Here is a 26544-nt window from a genome sequence, read left to right as displayed (position 1 = left end):
CCTTGAAACTAACTGAATATGAACTAAATTATAGCACTTATTTATGGATATTTAAAGGAAAATCATCACGTAACTATGAGGGACGAAATAGGGGCGTGACAGTCTAGGGTAGAGGGTTTTGTCGTCAATACATCTTTGATGCCTGATTCATTAGACATCATCTATGCACTATTATGGATCTTCGCCCGAAACAGACCTTTAATGGTTAAGAGAAGGAAGTGATGAATCAAAAAAGTATCAAAGAAAAGCAGTCGAAATTCAACGCAAAAACTACATAAAACAGAACTGATTTATTTATCTTAAACGCTTCTATCCTTTATTAATTCAAATAAGAGATCTATTCTGTTTCTACCCCCAAGCTTAGTGAGCGTAAATCTTTTATGACCCCCAGGTGCACGTGCTATTTTCTTACATAGTAACGTGCTATATAACATATAAATTGTAACTGGGGGTCATAAAAAAACACTGGGGGGGGGGGGGGGCGAAACAGAATAGATCCCAAATAAGCAAAAATGATTTCCTTGGTAGTCCTAAGGCAGTCAACGCGACAGGTGTGCTTTTGATGATCAAAATCGCATTTTTAATAAGCAAAGAAAACTGCGCAAAAACTATGAAGTTCGGATCTATTCTTTTCGCCCCCCCTCCCAGTGTTTTTTATGACCCCCAGTTACAAATTATATGTTGTTATATATGTTATGTTACAAATTATATGTTATGTGAGAAAATAGGACGTGCGCCTGGGGGTCATAAAATAATTATGCACACTAAGCTGGGGTGGGGGGGGGGGGGGGGGGTTGGTGGGCAAAACAGAATAGATTTGAAGTTCTCTAACCAGTGTATTCATAGTATTGGCCTTTGTTATTTTGGCTCGTTTGCTTCGCTTGAGTCTCTCCTCATTCTGGCTGATGTCCCAGAGAACCACTTGTCCGTTGATACATCCACCTGCCACCAGAGACGGATCGGTTGGGTTGAATCGGAATGAACAGATGTCGTCAGGGGCCTCAAGGATTAGCTAAAACACATCAAAAAGTCGAGTGACAGCCCTCACAAACATTACGCCGAGTGATAATTCAATCTGCCCATCTAACAAGATATCTGACGATATCTTATTTATAAAATCGATCTGACGTCAATGACGTCATAAAACTTTTGTTGGCCGAATTTCATCCAAGAAATACAGCGCTTTGAGATTCATAAAATTTTGAAGATAAAATATTATAAAACATGTGAAAGTTTGGTACATTTTTGAGTCCAATAAAAAAGAGTCGAAATCAAAACGCTGCATAAAGTCCTGAGAATCACCGTTTTTGATGCCCTCAGAAAGATAAAGATTTTTAGGAAGAGATTGAAATGAATCAAAAGTTTTAAAGCATCGTTATTAATTGCTCTTGAACGAAGTTATAGCAATTATTGTAAACATGTGTGTCTTTTTATGCAAATTTTTTGCTGAACAATTTTGCACTTTTCTTCTAGAACATTCGTAACTTTTTCGCACTTTCATTCGTAACTACTCAAGTAACTTTTTCGCACTTTCGTTCTTCATTTTTGAGTGATCTCTATTGCTTCGATAGGTTTTTTGCACCCATTAAGAAAAATTGATCTAGGCTACAATCTCTGAATTAAATTGCCTCGCCTGTCGATCAAGAGCAATTCATCCGACATTTGTCGGTTTATGTTTATAGTTTTAATTGCTCTCAAACAAAAGTTTTTAGCAAAAATTTTATCCTATAATTTTTAGCGATAAATTTTATCGACTAATTTTGTTCTTTATCGATTTGGGGGAATTTTTGATCGCCTTCATTTGAGAGATCCGGCTTTCCGATGGACATTTTTGCCATCCAACTCTTATTTCTTTGCAGATCCTTTGCTCACTATTTGACTATTTTAAGCTGCTGAACTGTTTTTATTTCATGTTCTCTATTTATTGAATCATTGTAGTGGCCTCGAAAAGGCTGCAAAACATCACTTATGGCATTCTATTGAACTTATACACGAGCTGAATCAGGCTAACATAGAGACCTGCAAGTTCTTAGGGAAAATATTGAGGTAGATCTCTTCAAAAATAGGTAGAAATTAATTCCTGTTATAAAAACAAAAAGTGTTGTTTATATGATAAAAAACATTAGTTATTTAGTAGAATCATTTACACTGCAAAAAAGTGCAAAAATTAGTCACTCTGAAGCTGCAAGAGAGAGTGAAACCCCCCGATATCAAAAGAGCGGAAATGAGCGATGAGATCGAAGAATTATCGTCGCTATAGATAGCGCACACTGTAAAATGCGAAATACAGCAAGCTTTATACCAAAATTTGAGCGTGTCGGACTTATTCGCGCTCGGCTTACTTTCCTGTTTAATTGCTCTCAAACGAAGTTTGTAGCAATTATATTAGTCCTGTCGGTCTTTTTAATGCGATTTTTTGCTTGACCAATTTTTCTTCTCACGCTTTTAACTTTTCGTCCTCAAAAACGGGATAAACAGGAAACACCCAGCGGGCATTAAGTGCTCTTTGAACCTTTAAGCTCAAACTGTTTTGGAGACTTATACTTAAGGTGTGAAGGGCGTTTCTTACAGGTTGAAGACAAACCCACTGTTGACCCCCCACCACTATTACCCCAACCCCACCACCGCGCTGTAGCCCACCCCCTCCCTTCCCATCAGTCCCCGGTGCACCCCACCCCCCCCGTGGTTACTGACGAACAACCAGTTTTCAAAAAATTTTTCCAGCCTTTTGAAAATTTTTGTCATTTTTCCAGTTCTTTCAGCCCTAGGTGTCAAGGAACCTCCTCTATGGTTTTATAATATGTTACTTCATACTTTAGTGGTAGTGGAATAGTTTCAACATTTTAACATCACGAATTGTAGGATTTTTTTGACAAATCGTGCAAATTTTTTTCAATTTTTTTGCTATCAATTTTTCATTGATCACGTCTTTCCAGGGGTTAGAAAATGTGCTTAAGCGTTTGCTAATAAGTTACTGAAAAAATTTTATTTGCCAAGAAAGTGCTTTCAATTTTCTAAAATGACAAATTTTAGCAATTTTTTTTGGTAAAACTTAAAATTATATTAAAATTTTTTGCATTTTAGTCGGTTTTTCGGTTTCTCTAGCCTTAAGAGCCAAGGAATCTCCAGGGTTTGACAATAGGTTACTGTATAGTTTCTAAATGTAATGGAATGTTTTTCAAGAATTCAACAACAAGAATTTTAGATTTTTTTTTACAAATGTTGCAATTTTTTATTTTTTTGACATTTATTTTCATTATTCAGGTTTTTCAGCCGAACAGAAAACAGTTTTTCAGCCTCCAATAGAGTTTGATAATAAATACTGGAAAATTTTTTGGCCATGGATTAGTTTTCAACTTTTATTATGACAAATTTTGGCAGTTTTTTTTAATGAAACTTGCAATTTTTTTTCAAGTTTTTTGAATTTTTGTAGTCATTTTTTTGTTTCTCCAGCATCAAGAAACACACAAGCTCCCCTAGGGTTTTATTTTAGGTTACTGCATAGCTTCTAGATGCAATGAAATGTTAATCAATATTTTAGTATAAGTCATTTTAAAAAAATATTTGCAATTTTTTCAAGTTCTTTTAGTCTTTATGAATTTTGGTTCCGATGATAAATTGTTGCATAGTTTCTAGAGTTAATGGAATGGAATGGAATATCAAATTTTTTAATAATGAGGCTTTGACTTTTTTTTGATAAAATTTGATTTTTTTCAAATTTTCGGAAAATTATAATCACGTTCCAAGTTTATGGATCTTTATGAGCCAGTGAAACTATTTAAAGCTTGAAATAGGGATACTTGATATTATCGAGACAATGAAATGGTTTTGAAGATTTTAATATCTTGAATTGTAGCAAGATTTTATAAAATTTGCAATTATTTTCAAAATTTTTGAATAATTTTGTCTTTTTCTGAGTTTAACGATCATTACTGGCCAATGAAGCTTTTCAAGTCTTGCAGATGGGTTACTTGACATAACTCCAAAAACAAAAAATAGTTTTGAACATTTTCAAAGCAAAATCTGAAACCTTTCTTTGATATTTTGCAATATTTTGCAAACTTTGAAATATCAGTTTTTTATTTGGTTTTTTTTTAACAAGGCTAGAAAACTAAAAGTTGCAGAGTCGAATCAAGCTAAAGCTAGGCTCACTAAACCGTGGCTAGCTACTGACGAAGCCAACCGCTCGCCAGTCGTTTGAGAGCAATTCGCCCGACGTTAGCCGGTTATGTTCTTAATACACGTGTTCGGAAAATAACGATATTGCCTGGTATATATGTGCTTTTAGTACATAGATGAATTGCCACTCAGCAAAAAATTTGATAACTAATCTGTATTTTAAAAAATGAAAATTATGGAATAAACTTTCAGTTGCAAAATATTAAGCAAATAACAACTTTTAGTATAAAAGTCTTTTAAGGTAAATAAAAAATAGCACGAGAGCCGGGGGCGTTAACGTTATATGCCCACTAAGCAGGGGGGACAGAATAGATGAAGAAATCTAACCTGAGGCTGTATTGGGTCAGAGAAGCTCCAAATGAGGATGAGAGATGGAGTGACTTGTATTTTGGACAGATTCTCAACTCTCTCTTCTAAAGTGCACCTCTCTCCATAAGATACTGCCACGACACCTGCACACAATCATGATCACACTTCATTTCAAATCAAAGGAAAAAAACAAAGCCGGCAAATCGCCGTAAAATAGCCGCCGTTGAACCGCTTGACGCACATTGGGATTGAAACACAAAAAGGGAAAATTAAAATAGAAAGGGACAGCATTTTTTCTAAGTGTCAAAGTTGTCTGATTTGGTGTGGAAAATCTGCATATTCGGAAGATTCCAGAAGGAAAATTCTAGATTCTAAAATTACTCTAACTTCATCTTCTAAACTGAACGCTAAGCATAATACTAATACCAACTCGCAATCGCTTTAATGAACATTGATAAATTAATGCACTTTAACTTAAAGACCGGGCTTTATATGTTTATCCCATTTCTTTTGATTTAGCTCTTTTTACATTGACCGTATTCACTACATTACATAATTCAATGAGTGGACTAATTTAAAATCCATTCAGTTGAAACAGTGAATGAGGTAAGTCAGAAGTCAAACGTGAAAACTGTGATTTATGTAAAACGAAAAACGTGATCAAAAGGTAAAGGGAATTAAAAAACATAGCAGGACGGGTCCTGGCCTACAATTCGAAGAATTTTCATTGACTAAACAAAATACTGGACATAGAGTGGACTATGAATGGATTGGAAAAACCGTTTAGAAAAAATCAGTAGCAAGAAAGCAAATTTTTGTTCAAAAACCAATTTTTACTTTAAAAATCGAGTGAATAAAATTCACGCCGCAGAACCACACGCTTCCTGTTTCGGCGTGACCAAACTCACTAATCCAATATGACTTCAAAAATCATGAAAATGTAAGATGAATTCCGGAAACCACTCCAAAATGTCCAAAACCACTCCAAAAAACAGTCCGAGTTTCTGATGGAAGTGAGCATAAGGGAAGAGAGAACACTATTGTAATTGAAGTAAAAGTAAACAAAAATTTAAATTAGTAAACTAAACAAAAGAAATAAGAAAAATCAAATACGTTTTTAAATTGTGCAAGTACAAATACAATAGAAAAATGATATTTCGAGCAGCCGAGACAATACCATTGCTTAACCCAATTCTGACAATCCAAAATAAGGATAAAAACATGTCTGACTTTGAAATAAAGCGAAAAATTGAAAGAAGTTAGAAAATTAGCAATTTTTTTGTCCAAATTCAAAGAATAGAATGCTTGATAAAAAAACATGCATTTAATTTGCAATTAAAACACTTCGCGATCATTAAGCTTAAAATCAGTAAGAAAATAAAAGCAATAAAACACTATAATGGGCCAAAAATTGCATTAAAGCCGGATAATTAGTTGAAAAAACTTCAAATTAGCGCCAAATTACCATTAATTACTAAAACCCATCGAAACGCAATCAAAACAATCTGAAAAAATAACTTAAGTCTCAAATAATTTTTTAGAAAATAAATTCCAAAAAATAACAAAAAACAGCTGGAAAAAGCCACACGTGAACAAAAGAATTTTCTCGCTGAGCGAAATTTTCTCCCACCTACATTTCTCGCTTTATTTCAAAAGAAGTCTTGAACAAAAGAACCACTCCCTCGTTTCTCCGCTCGTCGAATTAATATAGGTGGGAGCGAAATTTTCTCCCACCTACATTTCTCGCTTTATTTCAAAAGAAGTCTTGAACAAAAGAACCACTCCCTCGTTTCTCCGCTCGTCGAATTTATTCATCGAAACAACTTTTTCAAACTTTATTCACTCCCTGAACTTCCAATTTTCTTGCTCGGTCACTTAAAAAACATTAAGCGTCTTCGAGGCTTTAAAAAAGACAGCGCCCTCTCAGACTAAAAGTTTGTTTTTGCTCTGATAATGGCTTTTACAGTCATAAGAGGTGGGATAAACAACTGTAATTAAAACACGCACATGCAAGTTATAAAATATCGAAAGTCTGCAGTGCCTGAAGTCAAAATGACAGCAGCTGACTTCCATGAACTTTCGGCATTTTAAAACATGCACGATTAGTGTTTTAAGCAAAGTTACGTCATTCTGCAGAAGTCACTTCGAAATTCTGGCTGAACATTTCCAATCTGTACGCGGTTCTCGAAAAATGCCAGAAGTTCTCAGTGACTTCAAGCGGAGTCACCTAACCTATACTTAATAAATGCCATTACAATGGTGTTGAAACTTTTTTTCATAATATTCCACCGGAGATTATGATTCCACCGGAGATTAATATTCCACCGGAGATTAATATTCCACCGGAGATTAATATTCCACTGGAGATTAATATTCCACCGGAAGATGAAACAAATTCCGAAATCACGCAAAGGAAATTCGGCTTTGTTTTTCGTAGCACCTATTATTGTTCCGACCCTCTTGAGGGAGGAGGAACTATATACTCAAATGGGTTTTTTTTGTTCCGTGAATTTTCGCCGCTCGATATATTCATCGTAGAGAGTTGAGACTAGTATCATTAGAAAGCCCGTCCGGCGTAGAATATGGAATTAAAAAGATTTTTTTTATTTTCGTTTTCTACAGGGAGTTATCGAGGTTTAAACTTCTGAGAAAAGAAGAGTGAATTCACGTTGTTTTTATTCACATTTTCCGGAATTTTTGCCTAAATTTCCGTCAATTTTGCTAAAATTTGTTATAATTTTTAAGAATAGTGTCTTTGATTTTATTTTTGAAGACGAACAAGCATTGTTGATTGTTTTGATTTAATTTTTTGGTCAAAAAATCTGGATAAGCATTTCAAAATTTAGCCTTTTTCATCAAAAACAGCACGAAATAAGCTACTTTAGTCCACTTTGATTAAATTTGCCGACAGTACACCCCCAAACAACACTCACACAATCTTTGTAGACTCAGAGGGGGGCCATTTCTACTTCAGAGTCCGCTGAAAGTGCACTGTAGTTAAAACTTCGCAGTTTTTTGCTAACTTTACTCGTTGATATTTGCCAGTTTTTCACGTTTTCTAATTTTGTCACATTATCACATTATTGACAGTTCTCATGTCACCTTATTAGCATTTAGAATAAGGCACAATTGAACATATTAAAATCCTGAAAGATATACATCATCGTTTTAACGGCCTCGACGCCTCTTTCTTGAAGAAATCAATTGAATTTTTTAATTTTGTCTAACTGTCATTTATACTTTGTCGTTTCGGTCGTATGAAATTTCTTGTATAGTGATAGCTTTCATTGGCTTTTCATGGAAGAATAGAAGAACCGATATTCTGATATTAGTAGATTGCTGATGGCTTTCATGACTTTGAAAACAATCGTTTTCCAAAATTAAAAAAAACTTTTTAACTTCGCAATTTTGTTCTTTTATGTTTCTTTTTGTTACCTAATCTCGTTAGTTAATTACAGGTCAAATATGACATTATGGGTGTCAAGGGAATAAAAGGGATTGGTGACCCAAAATCTTTTTTTTAAAGAATTTGGGATGACCTTACTGGCTTCGACACCGGTTTTTCACAAAAAAAGTAAATTAATTTGATTTTTGTCATATTTGACGTTCTTTTTGTAGATGCAAGAAATAATCTGGATAATTACAAGTCTCGAGGGCTTCCTTTTCATGAATTAACGACCCTATTTAAATAGCTCTTTTTGTAATTAATGCCTTTCATGACATTGAATGTAATTTTGTTTCGAAAAAAAATTAAAAGTATTACATACTTTAGCACTTCGCTTTTTGTCTACTTGTTACCTAGTCTTACTAATGAATGGCCACGTACTACAGTATAGCTGTTTGAAAAAGGCGCAATTAAATATATTTTGAGTGCCAAAATTTGGCTTGACGGTTTTGACAGCGTTTTCTGGCAAGTTTCAATTGAAATTTTGTTTGTTCTTTGTTGTTCTTTTTAGCCGCTTTAAAAAATGAATAAGGACAGGTCCTAATGCCCTTCTATAGAAGCAGTGGAAATCGTAAATTTGTGGTAACATTAATTGATTCCTAATGGTATTTATTACTTTGAAGTTAACTGTTTCAAAAAAATAAGTTAATTTTTTTACTTTACTGTTTTTTTTTGTATAATTGTTACCAAACCTTTTTATGGACTGGTCGCATATGTTTTCTGGTGATTTATAAGTTATTTTTGTTTAGTTTTAGGTTTATCTGACGGTATGTTGACTTTGTTATTAAATTTAGTTTTTAAGAGGGACATAAATTTTTTGATGTAATTAATGTTTATTGTTGTTGTTGTTTGATTTTGCTGTTCGTCTTGACTCGCTTTCTTAATATTGACATATTACAGCAATCTAATGCATCAATTTTTACTCCACTGAGTTATTTGCTTTGGAGGCTATCTTATCGTTCATACAGAATTTTTTGAAAAAGACTTGGGCTTTCTTGGGATTCGCAAAAAATAATTTTTGGGTTTTTCTATCTGTTCCTCATTTGGTAGACAATTATGCCAAAATTGTGGATGGGCGGGGTCGGAACCTTATGTGCCATCGCATATTACCGAGCCGCCTTGTTAAACATTATATGATCATTTAATAATGAGATTACAAGCCCAGTATCCCTCACCATTGTACATGCAGGTCCAAGCTCGTAAAAATTACTTGTTTAACAATTACATATAATGTTAGTTCACAAATAAGGCGCAAGTGATGTCGATGCATTTCGTTTAAAAATGGCCATTGATGCTGTCAAAAAAGTGAGCGCATTGAAAATTCCGATTCCATTTTTCTTTATCACTGGTTCCGTGGTTGATTACCTTGTTAATCCTCTGGCAATCTTAGCAAATGTGAGTTGTTTCATAATGGTTCAAAAACAAACAAAACCACAAACGCCAAAATCCTTCATTCGATGACCTTGAAAAAACAATCTTGTGAACGTTTTCACGCCAACCGGTTTCGGAAAAAAACCACTTGACTATTAAATAGCTGCGCATTTAGCGCGTTTGGCCATGCCTCGCGGGTCATGCTTTAGCGACCCGTGGGACTTGATTTATCAGGACCAAAATTCAAATTTAAAAGGGGAGTTTATTTCCGTGGGCGTTTATTTCCTATCTAAAATTAAGTGGGTTTTTCCGTGGGGGGGTTTCTTTCGTAGACCCCACACCAACAATATTGATTTGCAGAGATATTTAATTGAAAAAAGAATACTATCATTAATGGCTTCTTTGATGAGAAAATTAAAAATTAGTTTTTAAGACGGTTTGTCTGACCTTTAAGAGTAGGATGCCAATCAATGCACGTGACTGTTTTGTTTTTGCTGTTCTTCAAATCTGTGAAGCTTTGATACTCCTGAAACATACAAAAAAATTTATATTTCAATTCATGGATCGCTTGAACGCATCAATTGATGTAACTGAAGGTTTGAACGGTTGGTATACAGTGGAATTACAAAAAAGGAAGTCAGCAAAAAAGAAAAGACACAAAATGATCGGCTTGTTTCTCAAAGTATTAAGATTTGGTCTAATTTGGGGTGCAATTTTAGTTAGATTACAATTACACAGAATACTACAGCTTTCAAATTAAAGGCTATTACTTGAGCAGGTCATTAGAAAAAACAGCGCCTCAACGCAATTAAAGTTGTTCGAATTGTAAAAATAAAACAAAATTAAATTAATCCTCAGTTTAACATAATTATAAAAGATAAACTCGGTACCAAAAGTCACAGAACAACAAGGATTCGCTTCCATCCCGAAAGATGAAAATTTCTCTTTTGATTAGCCCGTGATGACATCAGTCCCTCTTGACTAGTTAAAGCATAAAACTAGTTATAATTTGTATAGCAAAGAGACGTGACTTCTTTTTACAATTTACATATACCGTTGAAAGGTGTAAAATATCAGTTATACGGGGTCACACTACACTGTACAGGTTCCGCTGACTAGACTAATTTCAATTGTTTTAAAATGAAATTAGTAATGTTGATGATTTAAAAACTTGTAAATATTTGACCGATTAGTTATAAAATTGAATTTCCATGTTTCCTTTTCAAAAAAATTAGGAGATAAAACTACTAGATCTAAAAATTTGATAAAAAGTTGACCTTGAGATAGCTGTCATGTTTGCTTCCAAATGTCGTGTCCTCAACAGCCAAGTCCTCCCAGTCGTCTGTGAAGGCATTCAACACCTACAAATAAAAAGGAAAATAAAAACACTGAAATTGACACCCAAGTTGATCAAACACCCATGCCCAACTAGGAAGGATCACTTGGTACCACGTGATCAGATAGATATTCCAGAAATAAATTTTAAGTCATCGGCTTTTATGATAGTCCGTTTCAGCTCCCGCTCATTATTTTGGTGCGTGTTTAACATAAGAGTAATTTGTATGATGTGTAACATCAGAATAAGATAACATAGAATTATAAATATATTGTAAATATAATATAAAGTAACAATATTATGTGTTATAATTTTTAGTTAAGTAGGACAACAAACTCAAACTCAAACTTCTATATAATAGTTATATAGGAGTTGTAAATGAAATAAAATCAATATTTCTACCCTTATAGGGAAGTTTGGAAGAACAATATAACCATCAGACTGGTAAATTCTTACAAGTTAGAAATCTGACTTGTAAGTTCTTACAAGTTAACCATCCTTCGCTAGAAACCTGTAAGATCTTGTAAGTTAGCCATCCTGTCTCGACCAGAATGCCCATATATAACTCAAACACAAAATATTACTTTATATTATAACAAGGAGGCTCGGTAATTTGCGTACGCACATAATGTTCCGACCCCGCTAATCCACATTCTTGACTTGATTGGCTACCAATTGATGAAGAGATGGAAAATTTTCAAAAACATACACATCGCTCAAAAAACAACCAATGAATACAATAATGCCACACTAGAGGACCGATGAAAGTTGTTGACCAAAAGGACCACTAGAAAGAACGATAAAGATAATCAAACAACAAACATTATTTACGACCAAAACTCTAATAAAATCTATAATAAAACATAAATACCAAATCTATAATAAAAAATCATAACAAAATCAAACTCGCATCAGATAAAAACCAAAACAAATTAACCGGCACTTCATTAGAAAAGATATGGGACCTGTCTCCAATGCAACTGGTTAACAGGTAGACAAAAAAGAGCAAATAAGTGCGAAGCTCAAAATTAATTTTCCATTTTTGAATACAATTAATTTCACAGTTATTATTGTCATTAGATATCAACTGAAACCACTAAAATGTTCATTGATATCTACAAAGAAGCAACAGATACATGTCATTATGCAATGTTCGATGGCGCAAAAATTCCAAGCCAATGGGACCAACGGTTATTGTTATAGTTTAAAAAGAAACCAAAATTCCGAAATGTACAAATAAATAAAAATCTAACATTTTATGAAATCTCGTAGTAACAATAGTAACAAAGCCGAGAAAAAAATGTTTGAAGCTAAAACTGTTATAAATTATATTTCACTGGAAACGGGTTGTGACCTGTGTTTACAGAGACTGAGCTACAATTTGACCGGAAAAATATTTAAAAAAAACAAAGCTCAAAAACCCAAAATTATTTTTGAAAACAGATACTTTCAAAAGCCACAACAGACTAAGGATTACAACAAGAAGCGACGATTTACATTTCAACACCCCAGGAAGCCAATTGGACCGGTTTTTAATAAAATTAAATCACGAGCTCACAAAAAAAAACAAATTCAAAAGAAGCCAAAACTTCAAACAAATTTACAACATGACACTGTCTAAGGCACTATAATGATAAGATGTTACCCACAAGAACTGTATATCATCATTTTCCCTTCATCTTAACATCAACGAGTCAACCTTATAAAAGGACTACTTACACATCACAACAAAAAGAAACCCAAAAAATGAACAGTAGAGAAATCTCGATGTTTTTTGTATGAAACTATATGGTCCAAAACAATCAGTCACAACGCACAGCCAAGCGCAAAAAAATTTTTGAATCAACAAAAGTAAATGAAACTCCTAATGAGTGAGATTGAGTTACATGGTGTCGTAATTTGAAATTTGTTAAAACAAACAGCTTTAAACTGAAATAATTAACTCGATTGAGTTATACGTCTTGGGGGAGCAACTAATATATATCGCTATCAGAAATATGGCGTACATTAACGAAAAGAAAGACAAAGTTAGGCGAAATCAAAAACCCAAAAAATTTTGCGAGATAACTGTGTCTCAGCCCAAAACGCATAAACAATTCAACAAAAACAATTAACATATCCAGATACGCCTCTTTCCAACGTTGTGCATTTTCGCTATAACGCTTTCCTTTAATTGGACTTGTCAATAACGTGACATTTTGACAAGGAAACAAAAAGAACTCATAAAATATGCAATTCTGATAAAAAAAATAAAAGAAAATTTGAAAACCGTAGTACCAAAATAAAGAAATCATTAGTTGAATATAAAATCGTTACCGACATTCACTCATTACAGAAAGTTTGCTTTCCGTTTCAGCCTGTTTTTACTGAGACTGCGACCGAAGTTGAGAAAAATAAGAAAAATAGTGGCAAAGTTCAAAAATTCACTGCTTTTTTCTAAAAAAAAAGATATTCAAAGACTTAACGTCTTAACAAACATTAGACATTAACTAAAAAAGTGTTTAGGTTCTTTTATATCTTCTCAAAAATAACTGGATCTATGATTGGGGACGCTAAGTCATTGAACTACAAAAATCATAAGAAATGAAAACAAAACGCAAGAAGTCCACAAAATTTTTACGAAAACAATTGGTAAGAGCCATAAAAACCGTGAGCTTAATTTTGAAACCATAAAAAAATCTCGTTGGGTCTCGTTTTTGTAAACAGTATCTGTCATCAATTGAGACCTGATTTGAAATTCCTGTCCGTAATTTACATATAAATCATTTATATAGCGGAAAGTTTTTTGAAAAAAAGGGTCGCGCCCCAATAAAATTTAAAAAAATTTTATCATAAGGATTCATGGTGAGATCAAGATCAGCCCAGATATTGCTGAGCGTATAACAGAACACTCAATTGTTGAAGCGGTTGCCAAATAGATCAATTCTATCCAAAATTTTTCAGTTTGTCAAAAATGAATAATGTATTTTGTATAATTATCGACTTTAAATTTGCAAAAAAATTGGCGAAATTATAATTCCAGAAGACTCCTAAGGCCAGCGAGAGTTCAACTAGCTCTTTTATGAGATTAGAAAGAATATGGCAGCAGTTTAAAGGCATGTACTTCAGCAAATTTAGAGCATGTGGTCTAAAAAAAAGCCATTTTTTCGACGAAAAAGTCTGAATTTTGAAAAACTTAGCATAAATTCTAGCCAAAAAATTCAAATCCAACAATTCAGCAGCCCTCCTCTATCTTTAGAGATAAAATCACTTACACTACAATTAATAATTTTAAAATATTTTAGTAATATTGACGAAAATTTGGTCAAAATTGACGAAAATTTGGTCAAAAATGTGTCTTTTTATTACTCACAACTCTCTACGATTATTATACCGATCGGCCAAAATTGTCTGAACAAAAAAACCCATTTGAGTATATACTTCCTCCCCTCAGAGAGGGGTCGGAACAATTATATATTTATAAATATCTATTATCTTATTCTGTGCTACACTTGAAAGTACCATCATACAATCACTTATACGTTAAAATTAAATTGGCCAGTAAATTTAAATCGGTCAAGAAGGCAACAAAACATTGGAGGGGGATCAGCAAGAAGTGGGCTAACCTCATTGTGTTGCAACCCTAAATCAAATCTTGGTGCTGCAGTGTCAACTACAGTTTGCAATAGTTCCGACTGCATGTGACTCTTCTTAGTCTCCTCATCAAACTCTCGAGGCTCGTACTGCGTGGCAGCGTTAGTCGGGAATCGCCAATCAGTTTGGGCAGATTCAGTCACGAAAGTCTTGACCGCCTGAAATGATTTTATTTATGTTGTCATAAGTAATGTGTAGGTGGAAGTTCTAATGGTTGTAAAGTAGTTAATTATTCTTACTATATTTTGGGTAGATGGCAGACTAGTACAGATGGCATTTTGAAAGAATAATAAGGTGGTATAAGAATAATAAAACATAGCAGGACAAGTTCTGAAATACAATTCAAAGAATTGAATGAAAAACTCAAAAGAACTCTTCCTGACAAGCAGATCAATTGAACAACAATGCCAGCCAAAACAAACAAAATCATCTCGAAAAATTGAGAAACAAAAACAATCAAACAAACTAAACAAAAAAATACTCATTGCTAAAATTCTTGAAGCTTTTAAACTTAAGGCAAAATTTTTTCCCTTTAAAAACACTAATTTCAAAAATATGTTCAAAACCAATTTTTGTTTCTCAAATTGGTCCAGTATTATATCTGCAAGACTTGAAAAAAAAATTCATTGGCCCTTGAAGATCGATTAACTCGAAAATGACCAACAAACTTTTCAAAAGAAATGAAATGCAAATTATGAAATGTTGCTGAAAATCGTGATATTAATATCTTCAAAATCATTTCTGTGTTTCTAGAAGCTATCCAGTAACCCAATTCAAAGCCTTGAAAAAATTCATTGGCTCAAAGATCGATAGGCAATAATTTTTAGAAAAAATTTAAAATTTAAAAAAATAAAAATTCGGTCTATAAAAATGTTGAACGCCGCTCGATTGCCCCCCAGCAACTATTTAATAACATACTATCAAATCCTGCATGAGGTCACCTAGCTATTGAGACAAGAAAAACTAAATAATACAAATGTTGAAAAAATTGCCAATTTTTCAAAAAGCTTCTAAAAGTCGAAAAGTTAAATTGTTGAAAACAAATCCATTGAAACTAGCAACCATGCAGTAACTTTTTATCAGAACGTGGAATAGGCCTTCTCGCATTTGAGAATGGAGAATATCAAAAATTGACAAACACTTTAGGAGACCTTAAAAAAAACTTTTAGAAACTTCAACCTAAGACTAATCAAACAAAAAACTCAAAAAAATCACAAAAAACATGAAAAATTGCTCCATTTTGAGCCCAAAATCTCCTAAAACGAACTTTTAACCTTAAATTAAGGCCATCCCAGCAGCTGCAGCACTATAAGCACTTGAAGTACTACTAAAGCCCACTTTGGGCCTCTAATGAAACTTAATGCCCGCTGGGCTTTACCTGTTTATCCCGTTTTGAAAGATCAAAGTCATTGAAAAATGTGTGGATACATCTTTTTTCCAAAATTTATCCAAAAGCTTCTAAATGTCGAGAAGTTAAATTGTAAAAAAAGCCATTGAAACTAGCAACCATGCCGTAACTTTTTATCAGAACGTGGAATAGGCCTTCTCGCAATGGAATGGAGAAATATCAAAAATTGACAAACACTTTAGGAGACCTTAAAAAAATTGCAAATTTTATTTTTTAAAAAATGTTAAAATTCGAGGCATTGAAACGTTGGAAAGCAAACCATTGTTACTAGAAACTATTCAGTGTTCTATTATTAAAACTTCAAGGAGATTGCTTGGTCCTTGAAGCAGGAAAAACTCAAAAAATGACGAAATTTTTCAAAAAAAATGCGAGTTTTGTCAAAAAATTGCCGTGATTTGTGATACTCAAAATTTCAAACCTATTCCATGGTCATTAAAAAAATTTCAGTAACTTATTATCCAACCCCTAATTCGGTTTTCTGGACCCTGGGACTCAAGCAACCTGAATAATGACAATAAATATCAAAAAATATGAAAAATAATTGCAAGTTTTGTCAAAAAAAAAGGCTAAAATTCGTGATAGCAAAAAGTTGAAAACCATTCCATTACCACTAGAAACTATGCAAAAAACTATTATCAAACCCTAGAGGAGGCTTCTTGACACCTAGGGCTGAAAAAACTTAAAAAACTCAACACATTTTCAACAAACCTGAAAAAAATTGCAAAAATTAGTATCATTTTGCGTGTTTGTGTTTGTAGTACCAAAACATATAGCTCATGAAATGGTAATAGCAAGTAGTTATGTCTTGCAAAAGGCCTTCATCAAATTTTAAAAGTTTCAACCTAAGACTAATCAAACAAAAAACTCAAAAAAATCACAAAAAACATGAAAAATTGCTCCATTTTGAGCCCAAAATCTCCTAAAAATGACCTTTTAACCTTACATTAAGGCCATCCCAGCAGCTGCAGCACTATAAGCACTTGAAGTACTACTAAAGCCCACTTTGGGCCTCTAATGAAACTTAATGCCCGCTGGGCTTTACCTGTTTATCCCGTTTTGAAAGATCAAAGTCATTGAAAAATGTGTGAATACATCTTTTTTCCAAAATTTATCCAAAAGCTTCTAAATGTCGAGAAGTTAAATTGTAAAAAAAGCCATTGAAACTAGCAACCATGCCGTAACTTTTTATCAGAACGTGGAATAGGCCTTCTCGCAATGGAATGGAGAAATATCAAAAATTGACAAACACTTTAGGAGACCTTAAAAAAAACTTTTAAAAACTTCAACCAAAGACTAATCAAACAAAAAACTCAAAAAAATCACAAAAAACATGAAAAATTGCTCCATTTTGAGCCCAAAATCTCCTAAAAATGACCTTTTAACCTTAAATTAAGGCCATCCCAGCAGCTGCAGCACTATAAGCACTTGAAGTACTACTAAAGCCCACTTTGGGCCTCTAATGAAACTTAATGCCCGCTGGGCTTTACCTGTTTATCCCGTTTTGAAAGATCAAAGTCATTGAAAAATGTGTGAATACATCTTTTTTCCAAATTTTATCCAAAAGCTTCTAAATGTCGAGAAGTTAAATTGTAAAAAAAGCCATTGAAACTAGCAACCATGCCGTAACTTTTTATCAGAACGTGGAATAGGCCTTCTCGCAATGGAATGGAGAAATATCAAAAATTGACAAACACTTTAGGAGACCTTAAAAAAATTGCAAATTTTATTTTTTAAAAAAATGCTAAAATTCGAGGCATTGAAACGTTGGAAAGCAAACCATTGTTACTAGAAACTATTCAGTGTTCTATTATTAAAACTTCAAAGAGATTGCTTGGTCCTTGAAGCTGGAAAAACTCAAAAAATGACGAAATTTTTCAAAAGAATGCGAGTTTTGTCAAAAAATTGCCATGATTTGTGATATTCAAAATTTCAAACCTATTCCATGGTCATAAAAAAAATTTCAGTAACTTATTATCCAACCCCTAATTAGGTTTTCTGGACCCTGGGACTCAAGCAACCTGAATAATGACAATAAATATAAAAAAATATGAAAAATAATTGCAAGTTTTGTCAAAAAAAGGCTAAAATTCGTGATAGCAAAAAGTTGAAAACCATTCCATTACCACTAGAAACTATGCAAAAAACTATTATCAAACCCTAGAGGAGGCTTCTTGACACCTAGGGCTGAAAAAACTTAAAAAACTCAAAAAATTTTCAACAAACCTGAAAAAAATTGCAAAAATTAGTATCATTTTGCGTGTTTGTGTTTGTAGTACCAAAACATATAGCTCATGAAATGGTAATAGCAAGTAGTTTTGTCTTGCAAAAGGCCTTCATCAACTTTTAAAAGTTTCAACCTAAGACTAATCAAACAAAAAACTCAAAAAAATCACAAAAAACATGAAAAATTGCTCCATTTTGAGCCCAAAATCTCCTAAAAATGACCTTTTAACCTTACATTAAGGCCATCCCAGCAGCTGCAGCACTATAAGCACTTGAAGTACTACTAAAGCCCACTTTGGGCCACTAATGAAACTTAATGCCCGCTGGGCTTTACCTGTTTATCCCGTTTTGAAAGATCAAAGTCATTGAAAAATGTGTGAATACATCTTAAAAAAAACACAGCGCACCAATACAATTCAAATTTTTTGAATTGTAATAACTATTTCTTTCACAAGTTCTAGAACTGTCACCTAAACATTACTGTCATATAGGTGATCTTTCCCCAATTTTGATTCTGAATGGATTTTGGGAGTCAAACATGGTTACGAAAATCAGTTTTTTTTATCTTAATAAAAAACTAATTTTTTTCAATTTTACATTTTGCAAAGTTTGACCTATGCTTTTTGATCTGGTGGCAAGTGACTCAACGTAAATAACCTTCAATGTAAATTTTATAGCATTATAAGACTTGATCTCAAATCTTCGATCTTATCAAAATCTAGCATAAGTTTACTTAAGTTATGCTTAACTACGACTTGCCGACGTTTAAAAAAAAATTGGATCTCTTCCGTTTGTGCCCCTCAGTACGCTATGTGCCCCCCAATTACAGAGCACGTGCCATTCCATAGTAATTCATTATGTCAAAATATGGCACGTGCGTCTGGGAGTGCAAATAATATGCACCCACTAAGCTGGCGGGGCAGAAACCGAAAAGATCCAAAAATTGAAACAGGAACGGTCACAAACAAGATTTAAATTAACAGTTGATTTTTAGACAGCTTTCAAATAAACCTTCAAGACTTGTTCAAAGTTGAAACAAAAATTGGAAATGGAAAACTAATCAAATTAAAGCTTAAACTGAAGAAGGAGGCTCGATAATAAGCAAACGCAAATAATGTTCCGACTCCCGTCAATTCGATTCATCGCTCATCTCTTTGTCAACTAAAGATAAACTTTCAAAAAAAAGAAAACTGAGTTAAATGGTAACCAGGTGTTAAACAAAGATGTTGAAATCAACAATCAGAACTCTCTTAAACACAAAAAAAAGAAAAAGAGACAACTTAAATGTTTCGCCGCAACCTTCATAAATGGAAAAAAAATGATTTCAAGACCTTCATAAATGGAAAAAAATGATTTCAAAGTTTTTGTTTTTAGCGCCTCAAGCTTAATTTGCTAACACAAGTTATAGTTGTAGAGATATGAACCAACATTACAAAACTCTGTCGAAAAACAAGAAAACGTCAGGCACGAAGAAAATATACACTGTCCATATCTTAATGTCAACTGTCTATATTTTTCACATTTAATGAAAAACATTCAATTCAAGGAAAAACATAAATACAATTTTCAAATCTACAGAAACATCAACAAGCCGAAAAATTCTGCAAATACGGTTTTAATAGTACAGAAACTATTACAGTTTAGCTATTTTAACAAAACATGAAAAAACTCGAAAAGAACATACACTGCGCTTTATACATAGATCAACAATTAAAAAAAACAGCATTTTTATTGCCATCCTCAGCCAAATCGACACGGAAGAGGAGCAAAAAGCATTCGTTTCTTTACCAATGCTGTCTCCTGATTCATGAAATCAACTAAACTCCAAATTAACTAAACTCCAAATTTTCATCCAAATATATGCTAAAAAATCCAGGAGCAGAAACTTGAAAACTAACAAATAGAATAGAAAATGAGCACAAAATTCAGCAAAGGTGTAAAAATTTTGCATAACAAACTGTACCAAGATTTCACGATTAATATATTATTTTCAACGATGGAATATTCTTAGGCAAAACATGGAAACACAATTTGACACCTTTGAACTTGTAATTAGCCTAAAACTATATTGCCGGAATTTTATTTGTAAATACTTGAGACTCAAGTCCAAGACCTCATGGTTCTTGTGATCAATGATATGCATATTCGCTAAAACTGCTAACTGTCCTCCTAAGCCTGAATCAGTATCGAGAAGGAAGTTAATCATTAATTGGGCTTTGTTTCATAGTGGTCCAACTAACACTATCTTAGTTATTTGGAAAAATTTAATAATAGCGTGGAAACTAGTGATTTATGGAGTGGAAATTAATATCGAAGATTGTCTCATGTTTTAACGCTAGCCCCAAAAACACGCTTCGTGAAAAGTGAATGCACATTTATCCAACCTTAAGCAAATTTGAACTAAATTAGCTTGGTGTGACTCAATTCCACACACGCTTAAAATTCGAATCTTAAGACATAAGTAGTTAGAACACCTGACAAAATTAGGTATGAATACTCGATTTTTTAGACAACGGCACGCAATGATGATAAAAAGAAAGAGAACCCCAAGAGTACAAATTTGTTGGGGGAAGTCGTGCAAAACTTCGCTCAGCTCGTAGACCACAAAAGACGTCATATCAGAAGACAACTTTGAAAACCCTTCCCAAGCATTCCAAACACTACATAGGTTGTCAAAAATTTGAACGAATAAATACGCAAACCATTTGGTGAAAGAAATATTTAGGTGTCTTATTATTTCAAACATTCGCGTCTCTTGTTTTTTTCTGTTCTCTGACGCACAAAAAACCATTTTCAATCAGCAAAACGAGTTTTTGAGAAAAGACATTTGTTGAATAACTCTGAGAGTGTTAAGAAGCGCAGTTAGCGGGTCATTTATGTAGTTTCAATGACGCCGCATTCAACGATTCCAGAACACGATGGTGTATTGATAAGACTATTTATTATATAATAAACTTGTATTGAAGTTGATCAATCAATGCTATGTTTTTTCCAGCAATGAAGTAGAAATTTCAACTTAAAGTGAAACAAAGAATGCTTCAGAAAATGGCTTAAAAAGTCTGCCTAAAAACAATGAAGTTTCTTTCTCTTTAAAACCATTTGGTGTCATCTTCAATTAAGACTTTATCACATCATAGCGTTAACTGATCACAGCGTTATGATAACAAACAATGCAAACATCTAAAAATTATACTCAAATAGATCTGTTGGGGTCAAAATTAGCAGAAAATAGTTTTAAAAGTTTAAATCTCATAGATAGTTATTAAGATTTAAAAAAGGCCTCGGTAATAAAAATGGTACAATAGTCTTAAATGATACGAAAATGGAAAGCTATCGCGGAAAATCCTGTAAAAATATCCAATTAGGCTTCAAAACGGCCTCAGGAATTGAATACTTTCAAAACTCTAAACATCCACCAAACAGTCATCGTAGTCTACACTCGAGCAAGCAACATGTACGCATCAGTTTTTTTTTAAAAAAAAACAAAGCAGCAACTAGAACAATAGCTCCCAAAAAAGAAAAAAATATATTTAATTTCATTTAAAGAGAGAAATTTAAATCAATTAATTGTTATATTTCTCCCAGATATGTATACATACCTGCACTCCCTGTTCCATCTCGTCCCTAAATAGTTGGAAGTTCTTCTCCTCGGCGGAAGTGGAGGTGCAATCCACAAATGCTCTTCCATCACTACTGCTCCTGTCTTTCAGCTCAACAGGGGCACCGAAGAACTTACGCTGTCTCTTCACTTTCATCGTGACCTATAACCAAAAAACATGGAATTGAGAGTACTATAAAACGCTAACAGGGGGTGTGGACTGTATTAAGATAGGCAAGGCACAAGTGCCCCCCCCCCCCCTCTAGAGGACACTTTGGGGACATTTCTTGCGACGCAATTTTTTTTTTGAAGTTTACAACGGGGGATACGTTATACATTTTCGATCTTACTATAGTGTCCACCCCCCGTTGAGACCCTTGTATACTACTATTGAGACAAAACCCGGGTTGACCACCTTAAGTTAAACCTGACAACCGTATTAACACCGCATACGGAATTCTTTGAATCTTGTCAACCATATACCTGACCCTAAAGAAAAGAATTTTACACAAAAATTTTTTGGTAAAAATCATTGTCGGTAAAACTAATAAGTGAATTTCCTTGTGCTGATAAACTTAAATCCAGTCTATTAATGGCGAACAAAAAACAATTGCTAATCTTTTGACAAACGATTTAACAAAACTCACCAGTTCTCTGGACTGCTTCACGATCCTGTCATCTATCTCCAGCTCACTTCCAAGGGACTCCCAGGGTTTGCTCTCGGGGGGCTTGTATTCATACACTGTCAAATCCTCCGGCTCATCATCACCAGCGCCTGAGTCACCATCATCTCCGTACTCTCCTTGGTCAGGGTCCTATCAAAAAAAAAATCTGGGTCTTTCCCATTATAGCCCCCATTAAATTATAGCCCCCTTATTATGGTATATTTACCATGATTGGGGGGGGGGGGCTATAGGTTATCTGATCACTAAGCTGGGGGGCTATAATAGGAAAGACCCAAAAATCTTTCGTAATCCAATCAGATTTATCACACGTTATGATAAAGATAAAGATAAAAACTCTTCAACAGAAAATGTGATTGGTTGAAATTTGAAGTATTTTTCGGGTAAACATTCTCGAACCATGTTCCAGGTTTGGGGTTGTAATATTTGCTACGTTTGTGCACAGCGGTTACAATGTAGAAAACTATTTCAAATATGCTTGAAAGTTGAAAATAGTAGCAATAAACATTATCTACGATGCCCATTTTTGAACTAGCGTATAAAAATTGTACACAACACTTAGTCTTTTTTTACGCTCATCATCACTGTTATCCAGTTTACCTTATTGACCGCGGTTGAGATAAATTTTTTTTTCTAGGATCCGTTAACAACTTGTCAACAATTAGACAGAAATCAGAGAAAGCCTGGTTGATAAATCATTGCATTGAAGTGATTGAGATGATAAATTGCAGATGATTTGATCTTATCCATATCATGGCTCTTAATTTTAGGTAAATTTGGGTGGAAATCAAATATTTTATTGGTGGAAAAAAAACTTTATTATCAGTGACATAATTCATTCAATTTTTGTAACTGTTGTCCACGATTAAATTATCAATTTATGACGTTGACAAACAGTGAAGTATAAAAACATGACAGGGTATTGTGACTTGCCCATAGATTCCTCTAATAACTTCTAAAAATATAAATTTGTGACGTTAAGTAATCAAAAAACACAATAGTTCTTAAGAGCCAACTCTCTGTTGAAAACGGTCGTTTACTTTGAATTGAATCTTTAGAGCACAAAAATGAGCATTTGTTATCTTGCTAACACCACCAGAAAAACGTCCGAAAACTTTAACTTGTACAAGTATCTTACCGAGAAAATATTCAAAACTACTAGCATATGTACTGCTCGAATTATGAATCATTATGGCAAAATGGCAATGTTCGGACCCCAGAAAGAGTCCTGATTCATCATGAAAACGCCAAGAAAAAATGGATCTATTCTGTTTGCCCCCCCCCCCCCCCCCCCCCAGCTTAGAGAGCATAAATCTTAATCTTTTATGACCCCCAGGCACATGTGCTATTTTCTTACATAGTAACGTGCTATATAACAACATATAATTTGTAACTGGGGGTCATAAAAAACACTGGGGGGGGGGGGGGGGGGACCGAAACAAATAAGATCCAAAAAAATAATCCAAACTCGAATTGGTTTGATTGCAAGTCACCATAAATAGAAAACTCCACTAATTGTGAAACCTACGTCGTGAATATGATAAATTCAAATTTGTCTTTTAACATTTTATGAATTCATTCTTCTTAATAAAAAAATCTCTAAGACGCGATGTATCAGATGTTATGCTATTAAAATGAAACATCGAAGAATATCTTGCTAATTGAAAAACTTCTTATGCGACCTGACGCGAAACAGTTCAGAAACAATAAGGTATTATTAGCTGAATTGACCTCCTTATTTTCAGCCGTAAGATACATGCCTTCAGCTGTTTTTTATTTCGTCCATTATAAAGCCACGAAACAAGAACTAAAACAATTTGGTGTATGATATTAAAGATCTTCTTGACAAATCAACATAAAAAATATAGATCTGATAAAAAAGACAACGAGGTATGTAAATTTGACAAAAAATGGAGAAATACAATGGTTAGGCTAAAAACATATCTTCAGTAGAAAATCAAAGCACCTAAGGCATCATTTCTTTCTTATAGGAAATCATCCCTTCAGATCTTAAAGCGTCGATGTTAACTTAAATCGACAGTAAACTGAAGTTATCTCCTATTAAAATTATGTTGCATTACGAATTGACGAGTTTGTGCTCCACAAATACTCGAAGCCCTCAATTTTTTCACCGCATGATAACCAAAAGAGGTTAGAATGTGCTTAACTTCATTTAGACACACAAAAAGGTTAGAGACTGCGCACAAAATATAGCAGGTTCAGCGAGAAAGATTTCCCTAGTCTTTTTGAAGTTGGGATAAACTTAAATGTCCCCCCAAAAAATTACTGCCTCCTGAAAAGAAAGAATTGCCAAATCAAGGAAATTAATCCCAAATCAAATATCAAACTGAAGCTCACTGAATCTCATGTATGACAAAAATACTGATAAAGAAACAAGCATCTTAAAAACAGGGCTAAGTATTTGAAATCTAAAAAACACAATGAAATTTTCGTTTAAAATTATCCTCGATCTCATAAAAACTAGTGCATTAGTCCTCTTCTAAAAACCAATGCATTACCACACAGAAGAGATGAACGCATTGGAACGCTATGCTCTATCAAGAGGAGCTCTTTAAAAAAACTTTGTTTGAATTTAAGTGAATTGGTACGCGATTTTACTACATCTTCGTGCTTCTTCAAAACTTAGCACAACTTTTCTAACTTAGAACTGCCGACAGTTAACTCAATTTGAAAGAATTAAGTTTTACGTAGCCACCGATTAAGAAGTAGAACACTTCAAGGAATAAAACTAATGCTGAATATCTGGTAAAGATGTGGTCCAATAAGTATAAACATCTTCCTTTTTTATTATGGTTTAACAATCCTTATTAGTTGCTGGAGGGTTGTTCCGACCCCCACACGTGTTGTTCCGACCCCACGTGTGGGGGGAGGAACTATATACTCAAATGGGTTTTTTGTTCAGACAATTTTGGCCGATCGATATATTCATCGTAGAGAAATGTGAGTGGTATCATTAAGAAACTCGTCCAGCGTAGAGTGCGGAATTAAAAAGATTTTTTGAATTTCGTTTTGTTCCAGTTATTGACTTTTAAATTCTTTTAAGAAGACTTGGTGTTTGGAATGCTTTGTTCACTTTTTTACCATAAATTTTGTCCAAAATAGGATATTTTTCTCTAGAAATATTAATTCAAAATTACATTTAATAATACAATTAAAACAACTTTGTGTCTCTAACAGGCGAAAGGTCAAAAAACGGCTAGTTATTTTCTCACAGGGAAGTTTTCTATAAAAAATACGAAGTTATCTATACGAAAAATTCGATTTCTTCTTGAGAGATGTTATTTTTAAAACGATTTCATATTTTTTCAAATCACTTAGAGGCTGGTTACTTTTCAAATCAAGATTCTGTTGACGACAAACCTCATTTACAGTCAAATGATGCCAATGAACAAATATTTTGTTTTCAGGGAATCGCTCATGTTTTTCATGGCTCCAACTATAAGTTTTTGTAATTTTGTTTAAATTTTGATATTCTTTTTGCGATTTCAGTAAACGTTTGGTAGTCCAATGGCATAAACTCGTTGACTAAAAGTGCAATAAGCTTCCTAAAGAGCAGTAACTGAACCGGTGTAAAAAAACTGAGCGCACAGCTGATGGCTGTTAAGACTATCTATTGACAGGGCACACTTCTTTTCTAATGCAACTAAAATTAATACGTTTAGCGGTTTTATCTTCTAACTATTGTCTTTATGACTTCGATGTTACTTTTCAGAATTTTTTTTTAATTCTTTTTGTTCCTTCAAAATTTTGACTCCAATTGAAATCTTATCACATTACTCTATTATTGACAGTTCCCATTAGCTTAGAAAAGACGTTCAATTTATCATTGATAAGTTTTTCCAAGAAAAACGTACGGTTTCAAGGGCCTCGACAATGTCTTCTGGCACATTTCTACTTTTTTTTTGGTTTTTGCTTAAATTTGTGGTCCTTCTCATAATCATACGACTTATTGTGATGACTTATCGATGATTTAAGAATGACACAAATTATTGCCGTCCCATCGAGGCATAATTTATTATAACTTATTATTTATTGACATCCGTTGAAAGCCATTGAATTTTAATTTTTGGCTTTGATATAATGGCTTTTCTCAAAAATTTCATGGTTTTAAATTATTTGTTCATATCTGTTGGTTGTTTCGAAGTCATAATGTTACCAAAAATACTTCCAATGTTGTTGAAAAATGATTTGAAAATGAAAAGTTTTCACTGAATGGTTGATTTTTTAACGGCTTCGACCCATTTCTCTCTCAAATTTATTTTTCCAATTTATTTCTTCCTGTTTTTTTTTATTCTTTATGTAGTCGTAAAATGCAGAGAGATCTCATAAACTTCTAAC

At 33.6% G+C, this 26544-nt stretch overlaps 1 protein-coding gene across 1 annotated transcript in view; it reads right to left on the bottom strand.

The window, feature by feature from the left end:
• The window catches only part of LOC142335834 (dynein axonemal intermediate chain 3-like), a 55797-nt gene that overhangs the window by 28882 nt on the left and 371 nt on the right, over positions 1-26544 (bottom strand). Inside the window, exons 2-8 of the mRNA XM_075384162.1 lie at positions 22150-22317; positions 21504-21665; positions 14246-14431; positions 10582-10665; positions 9752-9830; positions 4507-4631; positions 833-1012 (exon numbers count right to left, since the gene is read on the bottom strand). Of these exons, the coding sequence (XP_075240277.1) occupies positions 833-1012; positions 4507-4631; positions 9752-9830; positions 10582-10665; positions 14246-14431; positions 21504-21665; positions 22150-22317 (984 nt within the window). The remainder of the gene's footprint in view (positions 1-832; positions 1013-4506; positions 4632-9751; positions 9831-10581; positions 10666-14245; positions 14432-21503; positions 21666-22149; positions 22318-26544) is intronic.

The sequence above is a fragment of the Convolutriloba macropyga genome, chromosome 3 (assembly GCF_964194025.1).
Source record: "Convolutriloba macropyga chromosome 3, txConMacr16.3, whole genome shotgun sequence".
NCBI classification, from domain to species: domain Eukaryota; kingdom Metazoa; phylum Xenacoelomorpha; order Acoela; family Convolutidae; genus Convolutriloba; species Convolutriloba macropyga.
Note: the sequence above shows the minus strand (reverse complement) of the source record. Positions and strands in the feature narration are given on the sequence as shown.